This window comes from Balaenoptera borealis (assembly GCF_965194805.1).
Source record: "Balaenoptera borealis genome assembly, chromosome: 1".
Lineage (NCBI taxonomy): Eukaryota > Metazoa > Chordata > Mammalia > Artiodactyla > Balaenopteridae > Balaenoptera > Balaenoptera borealis.
The window spans coordinates 187,287,334-187,304,234 of record NC_138860.1 but is presented as its reverse complement, the minus strand read 5'-3'; the positions used below and the strand labels follow the sequence as shown (position 1 = coordinate 187,304,234).

Sequence of the window (16,901 nt, the reverse complement as noted above, 5' to 3'; positions counted from 1 at the left end):
CCCACTGCGCGCGCCCCTCGCCTGGTCCCACTGCGCGTGCGCGTCCCTGGCTCGGGGGGGCCCTTCTGCGCGTGCGCGCGCGCCGAGGTCGCAGGGGTCTGAGGTCCAGGTCTCGCGGGGGCACCGTCCTCGCGGACTGTGACGCGTCTCGGGTTGGGCCGGGAAGGGTCGGTCGGGCCGGACCTCGCCTCGCGCCCTCCCCGCTCGCCGCCCCCGGCGTCGCTGGCGAAACCCGAGCGCGCGTTAGGCGCGGGGCCGCGTGACGCGCCCCTGTTAGGGTGGGCCCGACGGGCGGAAGAGGATGCGCGGGGCCGCGGCCTGGCCTGAGCTCGGCCCGCAGCACCGGGCGCCCTGCGCCGCCCTCGACGTTTCCCGGAGAAGCGGCCGGCTCTGACGGGCGAGATGAAGTAAGCTGCATCCCCCGCTTTCTCTCCGGCTCCTTTGGCCGCAGGAATTATTTACAGCCGGAGGGCGACTGCGTGCTCGCACCCAGCCGAACCCGCAGGCCCGAGAGGCCGGCCCCGCGTGGCTGTGAAATCCTTGGGCGTTTAGTTGGGAAGAGTCACCCCAGCCACCACCCACCCGCCCGAATTCCCTTCCCCGCCTTCCTCCTGCGAAATAAATTATTGTTCGCTTCCGCCTCCGTAGGTCCCCTGGCGCGGCAGTTGTGTTTGGTGGCGGGTGGGCAGGAGGCAGCCAGGCGCGGTCGAGGCTGGTCCGGAGGGGCCGGCGGCGTCCCCTTTCCCAGGCTTTTCTGCAGTTCAGTTCAGTGAGAGGAGGAACTTGCGGCTTCCCCACTCCCCCACCCCGGAATCTGCTTAATCTTTGGCATTAGCGCTCAGGTTTCGATCAGCGTTTCAAACACATCCATCCAATGAATGGTTTTGCAGAAGTAAACCTAGCTGGGTCTCTGAAAATCTGCTCACTCAAACTTGAATGTGTAGCTGGAAGTGAGAACTTCTGGAAAAATTACAAGCCGAAATTGCTTTCCCCCAACCCTCTGTCCCCGCCCCCCACCAGGCCCGTAGCTTGTGAAAGGTAGCCAGTGAGGGAAACCTGGGTAGACCGGGTGTAGTTTTTTTCCCATGTATATTTTATTTTTGTTTATTTATTTTTATAGATCTTTATTGGAGTATAATTGCTTCACAATATTGTGTTAGTTTCTGCTGTACAACAAAGTGAATCAGCCATATGTATACATATATCCCCATATCCCCTCCCTCTTGCGTCTCCCTCCCACCCTCCCTATCCCACCCCTCTAGGTCCTCGCAGAGCACAGAGCTGATCTCCCTGTGTATGCTGCTGCTTCCCACTAGCTATCTATTTTACATTTGGTAGTGTATATGTGTCAATGCCACTCTCACTTCACCCCAGCTTCCCCCCCCCAACCCCGTGTCCTCAAGTCCACTCTCTATGTCTATGTCTTTATTCCTACCCTGCCACTAGGTTCATCAGTACCATTTTTTTTTTTTTTTTAGATACCATATATATGCGTTAGCATACGGTATTTGTTTTTCCCTTTCTGATTTACTTCACTCTGTATGACAGACTCTAGGTCCATCCACCTCACTACAGATAACTCAATTTCGTTCGTTTTTATGGCTGAGTGATATTCCATTGTATATATGTGCCACATCTTCTTTATCCATTCAAATGTCGATGGACATTTAGGTTGCTTCCATGTCCTGGCTATTGTAAATAGAGCTGCCGTGAACTTTGGGGTGCATGTGTCTTTTTGAATTACGGTTTTCTCAGGGTATATGCCCAGTAGTGGGATTGCTGTGTCATATGGTAGTTCTATTTTTAGTTTTTTAAGGAACCTCCATACTGTTCTCCATAGCGGCTGTATCAATTTACATTCCCACCAACAGTGCAAGAGGGTTCCCTTTTCTCCACACCCTCTCCAGCATTTGTTGTTTGTAGATTTTTTGATAATGGCCATTCTGACCGGTGTGAGGAGATACCTCATTGTAGTTTTGGTTTGCATTTCTCTAATAATTAGTGATGTTGAGCAGCTTTTCATGTGCCTCTTGGCCATCTGTATGTCTTCTTTGGTGAAATGTCTATTTAGGTCTTCTGCCCATTTTTTAATTGGACTGTTTGTTCTTTGATATTGAGCTCCGTGAGCTGTTTGTTTATTTTGGAGATTAATCCTTTGTCTGTTGTTTCATTTGCAAATATTTTCTCCCATTCTGAGATTTGTCTCTTTGTCTTGCTTATGGTTTCCTTTGCTGTGCAAAAGCTTTTAGGTTTAATTAGGTCCCATTTGTTTATTTTTGTTTTTATTTTCATTACTCTAGAAGGTGGGCCAAAGAAGATCTTGCTGTGGTTTATGTCAAAGAGTGTTTTTCCTATGTTTTCCTGTAAGAGTTGTTTTTTTTTTTTTTTTAAATATATTTATTTATTTATGGCTGCATTGGGTCTTCATTGCTGTGAGTGGGCTTTCTCTAGTTGTGGCGATTGGGGGCTACTCTTTGTTGCAGTGCGCGGGGTTCTCATTACAGTAACTTCTCTTGTCATGGAGCACAGGCTCTAGGTGTGACGGCTTCAGTAGTCGTGGCACGCGGGCTCAGTAGTTGCGGCTCATGGGCTCTAGCACGCAGGCTCAGTAGTTGTGGCACAGGGGCTTAGTTGCTCCTCAGCATGTGGGTTCTTCTCGGACCAGGGCTCGAACCCGTGTCTCCTGCATTGACAGGCAGATTCTTAACCACTGTGCCACCAGGGAAGCCTTCCTCTAAGAGTTTTATAGTGTCTGGTCTTACATTTAGGTCTTTAATCCATTTGGAGTTTATTTTTGTGTATGGTGTTAGGAAGTGTTCTAATTTCATTCTTTTACATGTAGCTGTCCGGTTTTCCCAGCACCACTTATTGAAGAGACTGTCTTTCCTCCATTGTATGTTCTTGCCTCTTTTGTCGTAAATTAGGTGACCATATGTGTGTGGGTCTATCTCTGGGCTTTCTATCTTGTACCATTGATCTATATTTCTGTTTTTGTGCCAGTACCATACTGTCTTGATTACTGTAGCTTTGTAGTATAGTTTGAAGTCGGGGAGCCTGATTCCTCCTGCTCTGTTTTTCTTTCTCAAGATTGCTTTGGCTATTTGGGGACTTTTGTGTTTCCATATGAATTGTAAAATTTTTTGTTCTAATTCTGTGAAGAATGCCATTGGTAGTTTGATAGGGATTACATTGAATCTGTAGATTGCTTTGGGTAGTATAGTCATTTTCACAATATTGATTCTTCCAATCCAAGAACATGGTATGTCATCTTTGATTTCTTTCATCAGTGCTTTATAGTTTTCTGAGTGCACATCTTTCACTTTCTTAGATAGGTTTATTCCTAAGTATTTTTTTCTTTCTGTTGTGATGGTAAATGGGATTGTTTCCTTAATTTCTCTTTCTGATTTTTCGTTGTTAGTGTATAGGAATGCCAGAGATTTCTGTGCATTAATTTTGTGTCCTGCAACCTTACCAAATTCATTGATTAGTTCTAGTAGTTTTCTGGTGGCATCTTTAGGATTTTCTATGTATAGTATCATGTCATCTGCAAGCAGTGACAGTTTTACTTCTTTTCCAGTTTCTATTCCTTTTATTTCTTTTTCTTCTCTGATTGCCATGGCTAGGGCTTACAAAACTATGTTGAATAAGAGTGGCAAGAGTGGAATCCTTGTCTTGTTCCTGATCGTGTGGAAATGCTTTCAGTTTTTCACCATTGAGTATGATGTTTGCTGTGGATTTGTCACATATGGCCTTTATTATGTGGAGGTAGGTTCCCTCTATGCCCATTTTCTGGAGAGTTTTTATCATAAATGGGTGTTGAATTTCGTCAAAAGCTTTTTCTGCATATATTGAGATGATCATTGATTTGTTAATGTGTTGTATCGCACTGATTGATTTGTGTATATTGAAGAATCCTTGCATCCCGGGAAAAATACCACTTGATCATGGTGTATGATCCTTTTAATATGTTGTTGGATTCTGTTTGCTAGTATTTTGTTCAGGATTTTTGCATCTATGTTCATCAGTAATATTGGTCTATAATTTTCATTGTTTGTGATATCTTCTTCTGGTTTTGGTATCAGGGAGATGGTGGCTTCATAGAATGAATTAGGGAGTGTTCCTCCCTCTGCAATTTTTTGGAAGAGTTTGAGAAGGATCAGTGTTAGCTCTTCTCTAAATGTTTGGTAGAATTCGCCTGGGAAGCCATCTGGTCCTGGACTTTTGTCTGTTGGAAGATTTTTAATTACAGTTTCAATTTCATTACTTGTGATAGGTCTGTTTATATTTTCTAATTCTTCCTGGTTCAGTCTTGGAAAATTGTCCCTTTCCAAGAATTTGTCCATTTCTTCGTGGTTGTCCATTTTATTGGCATATAGTTGTTTGTAGTAGTCTCTTATAATCCTTTGTATTTCTGCAGTGTCAGTTGTGATTTCTCCTTTTTCATTTCTAATTTTATTGATTTGCGTCCTCTCCCTTTTTTCTTTCTTTCTTTTTTTTTTTTTTTATTCAAGACCCATTTATTCTCTAGTTCTGCCCACATGGAGACACCTTCCTTGAAAAGGGGTTGAATCCTTCCGTTTACTTTAACACCCTGTGCTGAAAACATGTCTTCTGAGGTTTCAACTATGAGATCCACATTCTTTTTTTTTTTTTTTTTTTTAATTTATTTTTATGGCTGTGTTGGGTCTTCGTTTCTGTGCAAGGACTTTCTCTAGTTGTGGCAAGCGGGGGCCACTCTTCATCGCAGTGCGCAGGCCTCTCACTATCGCGGCCTCTCTTGTTGTGGAGCACAGGCTCCAGACGCGCAGGCTCAGTAATTGTGGCTCACGAGCCCAGCTGCTCCGCGGCATGTGGGATCTTCCCAGACCAGGGCTCGAACCCGTGTCCCCTGCATCGGCAGGTGGATTCTCAACCACTGCGCCACCAGGGAAGCCCGAGGTCCACATTCTTAAAGCACTAATTCTTAAATCTCATCTAGATTTCTCCCCTTGGATGGGGGGAGATGACCCAGACACAGCGAAGAACAGCTCAGGACTGTGGGCTCTGCTCGCCCATAAGACCTTGCAGCTCCCCTGACCACCCGGCTGGAGCCAGGATTAGGGCCCTGAGATGAGGGGAACCTGCTGGATTGCCGCCAGCGCCACCGCCCCCAGCTCCTGTCCTCGTCACTAGGCTGGCTGTCACCTCTAGTTTCCCTGGAGGTTGGGGACTCCAGACGGTCTCTGCTCACACTTCTGTATCCCGCCTGCTGCCTCAGCACTGCTGATCCCCACCAGGGGGGAAAAGCACACAGAACTGCTTCTCAGCACGCCAACGTTCCACACACAAGTTATTTTATAAGCCCGCAGGTTCTTTTTCATCAGAGGACATTCCCAAGGCCGTGACTTCCCCCGGCTCCCCACTGCCCTTGCCAGCAGACTGGACGTGCGTGGCCACCGTGCTGAGTCGGGCACACCCCCCTGGCTCCACTCCGGCGCACTCTCCTGGAGAACTGAGGGCAGTGCCCTGGGCTCATCAGCAGGATCTGTCCTGAAGCCAATCCTAGAGTGACAAGAGCCACACGTGCAGGTCTATTCCACTGACCAGACGCACAGGACCGAGCTGGGCCCACGGACCTTGGTCTGGACTGTGTCGGCTGGTCATTCTTGCCTAGGTTCACAGGCCAACAGCCGCTGTCCTTCCTTTCCTGCTTATCACTGCACCAGCGGGTCACTCCTGCCTGCTGCCGTCACACACCTGGCAACCTCGTGTTCCGCGGCCAGCCAGGAACTGAGACCCCAGCAGGCCCCTAGTTCCCAGCAGGCAAACTCCCCATTAAACTACTGCTGCCTAGCCGTGTTCTCGAGGCTTCAGAGCCGGGAAAGTGCGGAGAGCATCGCAATCCGCGGCGCCCCCAGCCCCAGACCCACGATGCTCCGCGGAGGCGCCGGAACCTCGCCGCACCCACCCCTGCCAACACAAGGGACCTCTGCGCCCCCCTGTCCCGCGGACCCGGGAGCACATCCGACCACCGCGACCCACGATGGAGACGCGGGGGGCGGGGCTCGGCCAGGCGCTGGGGCGGGCGGGGACCCGGGCTTCAGCCCGAGGCCGTGCGGACCCAGCAGGCTGCCCTCCCTCCCCGCCGCCTGGAGAGCTCCCTTTTTTTTCTTGATGAGGCTGGCTAAGGGTTTATCAATTTTGTTTATCCTCTCAAAGAGCCAGCTTTTAGTTTTATTGATCTTTGCTATTGTTTTCTTCGTTTGTATTCATTTATTTCTGCTCTGATCTTTGTGACTTTTTTCCTTCTACTGACTTTGGGTTTTCTTTGTTCTTCTTTCTCTAGTTGCTTTAGATGTAGGGTTGGATTGTTTATTTGAGATTTTTCTTGTTTCTTGAGGTGAGATTGAATTGCTATAAATTTCTCTCTTAGAACTGTTTTTGCTGTGTCCCATAAGTTTTGGGTTGTCATGTTTTTGTTGTCATTTGTTTCTATGTATTTTTTAATTTTTTCTTTGATTTCTTCAGTGATCTCTTGGTTATTTAGTAGTGCACTGTTTAGCCTCTATGTATTTGTATTTTTTTCATTTTTTTTTCCTGTAATTGATTTCCAATCTCATAGTGTTGTGGTGAGAAAAGGTGCTTGATACGATTTCAATTTTCTTAAATTTTCCAAAGCTTGATTTGTGACCCAAGATGTGATCTATCCTGAAGAATGTTCCATGTGCACTTGAGAAGAAAGTGTATTCTGCCACTTTCGGGTGGAATGTTCTATAAATATCAATTAAATCTATGTGATGTATTGTGTCACTTAAAGCTTGTGTTTCCTTATTTATTTTCTGTTTGGATGATCTGTCCATTTGTGTAAGTGGGGTGTTAAAGTCCCCTACTGTTACTGTGTTACTGTCGATTTCCCCTTTCATGGTTGTTAGCATTTGCCTTAGGTATTGAGGTGCTTCTATGTTGGGTGCATAAACATTTATAATTGTTAATATCTTCTTCTTGGATTGATCCCTTGATCATTATGTAGTGTCCTTCCTTATCTCTTGTAACAGTATTTTAAAGTCTATTTAATCAATACGAGTATTGCTACTCCAGTTTTCTTTTGATTTCCATTTGCATGGAATATCTTTTTCCACCCCCCCTTCACTTTCAATCTGTATGTGTCCCTAGGTCTGAAGTTGGTCTCTTGTAGACAGCATATATATGGGTCTTGTTTTTGTATCTATTCAGACAGTCTGTATCTTTTGGTTGGGGCATTTAACCCATTTACATTCAAGGTTATTATTGATATGTATGTTCCTATTACCATTTTCTTAATTGTTTTTGGATTGTTTTTGTGGGTCTTTTTCTTCTCTTGTGTTTCCCGCCTAGACAAGTTCCTCTAGCATTTGTTGTAAAGCTGGTTTGGTGGTGCTGAAGTCTCTTAGCTTTTGCTTATCTGCAAAGCCTTTGATTTCTCCATTGAATCTGAATGAGATCCTTGCTGGGTAGAGTAATCTTGATTGTAGGTTTTTCTCTTTCATCACTTTAGGTATATCCTGCCACTCCCTTCTGGCCTGCAGAGTTTCCGCTGAAAAATCAGCTGATAACCTTATGGGATTCCTTTGTATGTTATTTTGTGTTTTTCACTTGCTGCTTTTAATATTTTTTCTTTGAATTTAATTTTTGTTAGTTTGATTAATATGTGTCTTGGTGTGTTTCTCCTAGGGATTATCCTGTATGGGACTCTCTGTGCTTCCTGGACTTGGGTGACTATTTCCTTTCACATGTTAGGGAACTTTTCCATTATAATCACTTCAAATATTTTCTCAGACCCTTTCTTTTTCTCTTCTTCTTCTGGGACCCCTATAATTCAAATGTTGGTGTGTTTAGTGTTGTCCCAGAGGTCTCTGAGATTGTCTTCAATTCTTTTCATTCTTTTTTTTTTATTCTGCTCCTCAGCAGTTATTTCTACCATTTTGTCTTCCAGCTCACTTATTCTTTCTTCTGCCTCCGTTATTCTGTTGTGGATTCCTTCTAGGGTATTTTTCATTTCAGTTGTTGTGTTGTTCATCTCTGTTTGTTCTTTAGTTCTTCTAGATCTTTGTTAAACATTTCTTGTATTTTCTCAATCTGTGCCTCCATTCTATTTCTGAGATTCTGGATCATCTTTACTATCATTACTCTGAATTCTTTTTCAGGTAGATTGCCTATTTCCTTTTCATTTATTTGATCTTGTAGGATTTTACCTTGTTCCTTCACCTGTGACATATTTTTTTGCCGTCTCTCTTTTTTTTTTTTTTGATGAGTTGGATTGTGTTGTGTTCCTGTCTTACTGGTTGTTTGGCCTGAGGCTTCCAACACTGGAGCTTGTAGGCTGTTGGGTAGAGCTGGTCTTGGTGCTGAGATGAGGACCTCCGGTAGACCTCACTCTGATGAATATTCCCTAGGGTCTGAGGTTCTCTGTTAGTCCAGTGGTTCATATTTGGAGCTCCCATCTCAGGAGCTTTGGCCCAACACCCGGCTCGTGGACCAAGGTCTGGCACGCCATGTGGGGTGGCAAAAAAAAAACAAAAAAACAAAAAAAACAGTAACAAAGTAAAAAAATTAGACTAGGAAATGAACAGATACGTTAGAAAGAGTATAAAAATAAAAATATAGATGAAACAACAACCGGAAGGTAAAACGGAACCGCAATAGTGAAAAAGAGGAGGGGAAAAAAAAAAAAAAGGTGGAAAAGACCTTGGCTGTGGAGGGCAGGGCCTAAGCAGGGGCGGGGTTTGGGTGGTGAGCGGGGGCCTATGCTTAGGACCACAGGGCTGGAAAAGGCCCCCGGAGGTGTGGGAGGTGGGGCTTAGGCTCAGTGGAACAGAAGGGACCCAGGTGTGCCTCCCGCCTCTGGTCTCAGGGGGCGGGGGACCCCATCTGGGAGCCCAGCATGCTTCCCAGGGTCGAGTGGGCGGGGCCAACACCCTCTGCTCCTCTCCCGCTCCTGCTGCCCCGGTCATGGAGGGCCCCTCCCGCCTGCCTTTCCTGTTCTCCCCCCCGGCCTCCCTCCTATGCCTCCAGGACAAATGGGGCCCTGAGGGGGCCTCTGAGGGCGGGCGTAGGACCCGGCCCGATAACTGGGCAGGCTTCCCCAGCAGATTGGGCAGGGGAAACGCTGGGCATACTCCCCCCTGATCCGAGCCCCCAAGGGTCCCTCCGGGCATGGGAACCCCTCCCCCCTCTCAGCCACCCCTTAGGGGCGCCCTCCGGCCTCCACTTCTCCTCCCCGCTCAGTCCCCCCATGTCCTACCGGTTCGTTTGGGGGTTCCTCCTGTCTCCCTGGGCGTCGAGGTCCCCCACCAGCATCCAGCAGGCTGGGTGTATTTTAAATTATGTTGTACATTTTCTACAGTGATCAGCTTATGAGGCTAATCTTTTGGCAAGTTTTAGGAGCACCTGAGATAAAAAGGCTCAGTGTTTGGCATGCACAGAGCTCATTTTTAGCCGGTATTTTGTGTACATGTTTCTTTGAGGTACATAACTGCTCAGCAAATAACCACTCCAGGCAAACACTCAAAGTTATTTTTATCCGAAGACTAGAATTTACTAAGTGACTCTTATTGTCAGATGGTTTTAGGCTGTTTAAAAGGGAAACAGTCAAATCTGTGGGCAGACAAAGGGAAACCAGGAGGCACCTTTGGTCATCTGTGGCCTACCCACTTCTCACTTTATTGATGGAACGAGGCAAAATGTCATCGCTTGTTGCCAAATTTCACCATGGACTCTGCCAGGCCCTAACCCACGGACAGAGCAGGATGTCTGGTTTGGCTTTTTGTTGCCCTGAGCTGGGAACTGGGTGGCTCTCTGTCTAGGAGACCTCTTACCACCATTACCTCTCAAAGTATTTTCACCATCATGATACGGGGGGTTTTTCCCAAGACATTAAAATGAGGTGGATGATCCCCATTTTGCAGCTGGAGAAGAGGCCCTGAGTAGTTAAGTGAAAGGCCCAGGGCTGCAGAGTTAGAAGTTTACTGTATTCTTTGGGTCAGATTATTAAAGCCCTCATGGGCTGGGGTGGGGACTTTTTTTAACCATCTCAGCATTATATCTCTTCGATTTTTCATCAGTATGGCTGGAAGATCACAAAGTTGTCCATGTGCTGTTCCTTGGCATTTTTTTCTGTTGTGGGAAGTTAATTGGTTCTGCAGCAGTTCCAAGAGATGAGCAAGAGAAGTCGCTTTACTCATGATGCTCTTGGTTTAATAATGACAGAGGCTAACATTTCTTGGGCGTTTACTGTTTGCCAAGCATCGTGCCAAGTGCTTTATATGGATTGTCTCCTTCTGTGCTTCTCATCGACTTGTTTTCCCACTCTGTGGTCGAGGTTGGGAGAGGTTAAATAACTTGTGTAAGCTCACACAGCTACTAAGTGGCTAAGGCGTCCAGAAACGAGCCCTTCCCCGGCAAAGGGCCTTCCAGGTTTTAAGAAAGCAACTCAGGCTTAAATACAGTGTCTTCATGACGTCAGAACGAAGGTGAGTGAATCACTGCTGGAGTGGACATGGGAGGCCACGGCCATTCACAGCAGGGAAGCAGAGCTGCCAACCAGCTTGGGTCGCTTACGGGAGTGTTCAGACCGCTGTAATTCCAGTCTTGGAGGGGAGCAGGATCAGTGTCCACACTAAAACAGTGGGGTTTTTTTGGTAATTTATTTATTTTTGGTTGCGTTGGGTCTTCTTTGCTGCGTGTGGACTTTCTCTAGTTGTGGTAAGCAGGGGCTACTCTTCGTTGTGGTGCACGGGCTTCTCATTGCGGCGGCTTCTCTTGTTGCAGAGCATGGGCTCTAGGCGCATGGGCTTCAGTAGTTGCGGGGTGCGGGATTCAGTAGTTGTGGCTTGTGGTCTCTAGAGCGCAGGCTCAGTAGTTGTGGTGCACGGGCTTAGTTGCTCCGTGGCATGTGGGACCAGGGCTCGAACCCATGTCGCCTGCATTGGCAGGCGGATTTTCAACCACTGCCCCCCCAGGAAAGCCCCTAAAACAGTGTTTTAAATTTGCTATTTGGGGTTGTAGTCACACGTTTTACAGGTAGGTGGGAAGTAAGCGCTGGAACCAGGCTGCCTGTATTCAAATCCTCTCACCTCTGAGCTGCCTGACCTTGAGTAGGTTATTTTATCTCTCTGCACCTTAGTTTTCTCTCTACTTATTCTAAAAATGGGGACAATAATAGTACCTATCTCTTAAGCTGTGGCAAGAATTAAATGGCATGGTGCCTGTGAAGCTCTTAGCCCAGTATTTGGCATTTAGTTAAATACTCTATATTCTCTTTTCTTGTTCATAGTATCATTTCAGGTAGCGAGCTGCTGCTATTGTGTGCTGTGTCACAGTGCTTGGAGTCACCATTAGAGATGTATTCCTTCGTGCCATCGTTCACACGCAGGTGCTCATACACAGGTGATGGTGGTCTTGGGCAATGGGAATTCTTTTGTTCATTCAGCAAATATTTATAGTGTACCTTCTGTGTGCCAGGCCCTGTTTTGCCAGACCCTGGAGGTGGGCAGTGAACAAAACACAAAAACCCCTGTCCTCATTGGCACTTACATTTTTGAGTGGAGGGGTGACAGACAATAAACAAAATAAATATACATATCACATACAAATATGTACTACAGGGAGAAATAAAGCAGGGGATGAGATGAGGGTTGGAGGTTTACAATTTTACTCAGAGTCGGCTGAGAAAGCCTCACTGAGAAGGTGACATTTCAGTAAAGAATTGCAGTTAGTGAGGGAGTGGACCACGTGGACATCTGCAGGGAAAAGTAGGTCAGGCAGCGGGAACAGCAAGTATAAAGGCCCTGAGGCAGGAGGATGGGTGGCTGGAGCCCAGAGAGGGGCAGAGAATAGGAGAAAAGATCAAAGAGTTAATAGATGGGAGGCCAGAATGTGTAGTGTAGACCCCGCAGGCCACCGAACAGAAGAATGACATGATCTGACTGATGCTATAAACAGATCACTCTCCTGGGTTTGGGCAAAGATAGAAACGGGAGACCAGTGAAGTGGTTCCCTCAGTGGTCCAGACAGAGGTGATGGTGGCTGGGACCAGAGTGGAGAGGTGGAAGGAGGTGAGAATGGTGAGAAGTAGTTGTATGCTAGACAGATGTTGGTCGCAGAAACTATAGGACTTGCTGACAGATCGGATGACCCCAAGGTTTCTGGCCTGACACCTGGAAGGTTTGAGGTGCCATTCGCCAGGGATGGGGAAGATCTGCATCTGGAGCATTTGGGAGATAAGTCAGTTCAGTTTTGAACGTGGTTAAGTCTTGCGGGCATCCAGCTGTTGGTGTCAGAGTAGTAGTTGATTGTATGAGAAGGGAGTTTAGGGGGAGAAAGTCCAGACTGGAAATAACCACTTGGTGTATGGGCATTTGTGTGCTGGTGAATGTTTAACAACCTCTGAAAGGGTGGCAGTTGGTGGTGGGGAGGCAGATTGATGGCATTTGCCGACAGACACCTGCCGTGTAAATGTTCCCACGCTGGCCAGCCTCAAGCACACCGTTACAGAGTATCTATCTTCACCTTACGGACACAATAGGTTAAATAATGTCAAGAGCATAGATAATAGTAAAATGAAGTAAATCAATTAGGGAGTGTTGAGTTTTGAGTATTTAATACCTTGTTTTGTTTTGTTTTTGTTTTAAGAGTTTTATTTATTTATTTTTTTCTTTGGCTGAGCCACACGGCTTGTGGGATCTTAGTTCCCTAACCAGGGATTGAACCCGGGCCCTTGGCACTGAAAGCTTGGAGTCCTAACCACTGGACCACCAGAGAATTCCCCTAATCCTTTTGTTTTTAATATAACTTCTTTGGTTATAAATTTGTGTAATTCGGTTTTTAATAATGGCTGTGTTTAACAACTGACTTGACGAATGCCTGAAGATTTAGCAATGGCATCTTGTGTGCAGGTATGCGGTGGCTCCAGCACACCATCTGGGTCACAGGGACCCAGGATTGATACGTAACGAGGTGATGGGAATAAGGATTCTCTGAGATTACGGAGGAAAAAGCCTCAGAGCTGATCTTACGAATTCTGTCCCCTGTCCAGCCTTGAGGGGGATGCCTGCAGGTCACAGTTCATCATGAAGGGTCCAGCTGGCATCTGCTTGGGGATGTATGGAGGACCCAGAACGCAAAGGGGAGAGTGCAGGAAACGTATTGGAGTTGGCGAGTGTAGAAGGGACTGGGCACTTCCCCTTGTACTTCAGCTAAAAGTCACCTTCACTTTGAACTCTTGTTTTACTCCCATGCGTTCTTTTAAACATTCCAAGCTCCTGAGCTGTGATTTGAAGGAAATCCCCCTTCCTCCTGCTGGGCAAACAGAAGGTAGAGGTCAAAGGTATCCACGTGGCATTGGGAAAGGGATCAGAGCGGCAGCAGCCACTGGCGTTCACCTCCCGGCTCCTTTCTCCTGCCGCTTGTCTGCTGGGACCAGAGGATCAGAGGTGCTTCGTCCTGTGGTTTCCCAGAAACGGCTCTGCCGCTGGAGCGCCCGCTCAGGCCGGGGCTGTGCTGGGACTGGTCCTGGGTGCACCCCACATCTGCCTCTTTCACTTTGGGCAGAACAGACGGGAACCCCGCTTCTGGTCCGTACCCTCTGGCCGGCCACGTCAGCGCTCGCAGCTTTGGGGATGTTAGCAGAGCCGCACTTTACAAGGTGAGTCTCCCAGGGTGCCTGGTAGGAACCCCTCACCCTGGAGCTGGGGGCAGCGAGAGGTGCCCTGGACTCTGTACGTGGGCCCGGTCAGTCCCGACTCTGCGTCCCGAGCCTGTCACCCCCAGAGGATGCCGCCGCGGCACCGCACTTGGTAGCGTAGTGTGTTTCTGGCAAGTATCTTGAATAATAATTGTCGTAAATGAAATTGCATCCTCCACACACTGAAGTTATAGCTTCGAAGAGTTTGGCCTTAACTTCTGGGTGACACTCAGTTATCAGCTCCATGCTTCCTATTTCAGTCCTGTATTTCCCGGCCCTGCTGCGTTGGCCTAAGGCTGCAAGCACTAGACTGCCCTTACAGAAAGGCTGTGGCCCTCTCCCTGATAATAGAGATGTTATCTCCTTTCCTTGGAAAACAGAGTTTAGGGGCAGGAAAGTGCTGTAGAGGTCCTTTAGCTCCATCTCTTCACAGATGGGGAAACTGAGACCCACCAGGGCACATGCATGTTCAAGGTTACGTGGTGTTTAGATTCTTCTGGGGAAGGATCATCATGTGTTCCAATCCACAGTCTAATACACTGTCCTCCTGTCCTGGAGCGGCTCAGACTTTGCACTAATGGTTTTCTTATTTATTAATTAAAAATAGAAGCGATGCATAGCAGGACCAGCCGTTGGAATGCCACTTCCGTGTTTTTTGGCTAAGTTCAAGTATGTAATCTTAGGAGTTGTATTTCACAGCCCGTTCCTCTCAGAGTAGGCAAGGAGGCAGGAGGAAGTGCTTCAGAAAATCCTTCAAAAGCAGAGCCTCGCAGCCCAAGAGCAGTTTAGGCCACAGGTGGGTGTAGAGCCGTCTGGTTCCCTGTTACCTCCCCTCTGCTCCAGGGCGGGGACCCTGACCTCGACTTTGACGTAATTGGGCTTCTCTGAGCCTGTTTATTCTCTGTTGGGGCAGCAGGGAGGACACCTGTGCACCCGTCTTTCTCCTCTCAGGGTGTGAGGACCAGCAGATGCTGGGGTGTGTCCTGTGCTGTCTGCAGGGCTGGGCTCTGTAGACCCTGAGAGGAGGAAATGGCAAGGCTTTTACCCTCTCCGCTCATCTTCGCAAACCTCCATTAGTTTGGGGGTATTAGCCCACTTGTAAGGTGAGGACTGACTAGGTGACTTAATTGGGTCACACAGCTCAGAGGTGGCCTTGAGCCCATCCTCTTACCCAAAGGCCACCTTCCTCCACTCGACTAAGGGAGCTGTTTAACACAGTGACTGGGGCCTCAGGCGCTGGGACTCAACAGCTGACTTGACCTACCATTTCCTCATCCGTAAAATGGGCATCCTTGCAGAACTCCTTCCCAACAGTGTTTTGAGGGAAGGTTGAGATAGTGCATTTACATCGTCTGGCACACGCTGACTGCTTGGTAAACGTCAGGTATTAGGCTCGAGGTCGTTAGCAACCAGGTTTTGCAGGGGGATGGGCAAGTCTCAGCCATTCGAGGCTGCTTTGAAATACCCATGTTTGCACCTGCCCTGGGCCTGCTGGATCAGAGGTTCATTGCCTTGGTGAAGGGAGTAGGAGGCAGGTTGAAAACCCTCCAGCTCATCTGATGCTCCTCTGACAACAGCCCTGGCTCTGGGCTTCACCGCTCAGTGTTCCAGAGTCCTTCTCCTCACAGTGGGCTCTTTGGACCAGCTTTCAGCACCTTAGGCCCCATGCCCGGATCCTCTGCATCAGAATCTGCATTTTAAAAAGCTCCGCAAGAGATTCATAAGCACATATAAGTTTGAGAAACACTGTTAAGGTTAAAAAACATGGTGATAAGAAAACCAAACACACAGAGCCACACCCCCTGACTTGTTTAGGAAAGGGTGGTTCCCTGGTTGTTTAGCAACCACAGGGTAAGCAACCGTGTTGCAGTAACCGATATTTCTGATCTGTGTTTGTTTAAAGGAGGCTGGGGACGTAAGCAAGAGATAAGGGCGGCTAACCTGAGAACTGGGAGCCCGGACAGGGCTGGGCAGGGAAGACCGCAGCAGACTTCAGAGCCAGAACACGGTTAAATAGAGGCCCAGGGGTCGGCTCAGGCCAAGTGGCCAAGCGTCACGGCTTTCTGCAGTTTTCTGGGGTCGGGTAGACGTGCTGGCCCTCTGGGCTCTCTCACCTGCCCATCCAGGCACGTCCAGACCTCTGGCTACCAGTATCCGGTCAGGAGCTCTGAGACGCGGCTGCCAGCTGGCGGCTCCTCCTTCTCCAGGCTGTTCTCTGGGCTTCAGATTTCTCGCTGCCTCTTTCCTGCACTGACCTTGCAGCTTTTCCTTCCCTCCAGACAGGGGCGGTTGCCAGGTGAGAAAGAAATGCTTGAAGGGCCAAGGACAGGAAAGCAGGAGAAAAAAGTGGAATGGTTCTCCGGGCCATCTGTGGATTTGGGCGTGAGTGCAGATAAAGGGACAGTGGAAGAGGAAGCTGGGGGGCTGCTCATGTGGTCCCTCGGTCCTTCAGTTAAAGCTCCAGTGATGGGAATGTCTGGTGTCCTATAGATTTCTGGTGCAGACACTGTTGCTGGAACCTCATCTTGGTTTGGCCCCTAACCAGGGCCATCTTGGAGCTGGATCTCAAGAGAGATGGGGAAGAGGCAAAGGGCAAAGTGAGAGGAGGGGTCGATGTCAGAGTAGGGCAGGTCTGGTCGCTTGATAGAGGGGATGGTAAAGGGGTGTGGGAAGGTCTGCAGGGCCTTTTCAGAAGTCCTGCTATTTCTTTAAACCTCAGTGTCCCTATCTGTATAACTAGACTGTAGCCTCATTGTTGAGGATTCTGTTAATCCTTTATCGGTAGAATACTTGCCATATAATAAGTGCCATATAATAATTATTATTTTTCCTTCTTCAGTCTTCCCACACGCCAGGCTGGGCCCCGGTCCCCCCACCTATGTCTGAGAACCCGTGTTGCTTTCCTCCCACTTCCTCTGCCTTTCCTTCAAAGCACTGGCCTTGGCAGGAAACTGGAGAATGGGAGAGCCATGGAGTAAGAATTGAGCGTATCAAGCCCTACAGCCTTGGTCAGAGCAGAAGCCCAGAGAAATTAAACCCTCTGGTGCATTTGTGACAGGTCCAAGGCCTCTCGCCTTTCCTGCATGTCAGCTGCTTCAAATTTGGGGCTGAAAACTAGCCAAGAAGTTAGGCTAACTTTGGCGAGGCTGCAGTGTGTAATTGCTGCCTATCAGCTCTGGAGCCAAGGAGCCTGGTGCCTGCC

At 48.0% G+C, this 16,901-nt stretch overlaps 1 protein-coding gene across 3 annotated transcripts in view; it reads left to right on the top strand.

The window, feature by feature from the left end:
• Positions 1 to 32: 32 nt before the first annotated feature.
• The window catches only part of H6PD (hexose-6-phosphate dehydrogenase/glucose 1-dehydrogenase), a 34,818-nt gene continuing 17,949 nt past the window's right edge, over positions 33 to 16,901 (top strand). The window contains exons 1-2 of one of the 3 annotated variants that reach the window (XM_082390559.1): positions 33 to 407; positions 13,567 to 13,660. In XM_082390559.1, coding sequence (XP_082246685.1) covers positions 13,635 to 13,660 — 26 coding nt within the window. In that variant the 5' untranslated portion in view covers positions 33 to 407; positions 13,567 to 13,634. Of the gene's footprint in view, positions 408 to 13,274; positions 13,661 to 16,901 lie in introns of all 3 variants that reach the window. The other 2 variants (XM_082390561.1, XM_082390560.1) reach the window with 2 other exon arrangements.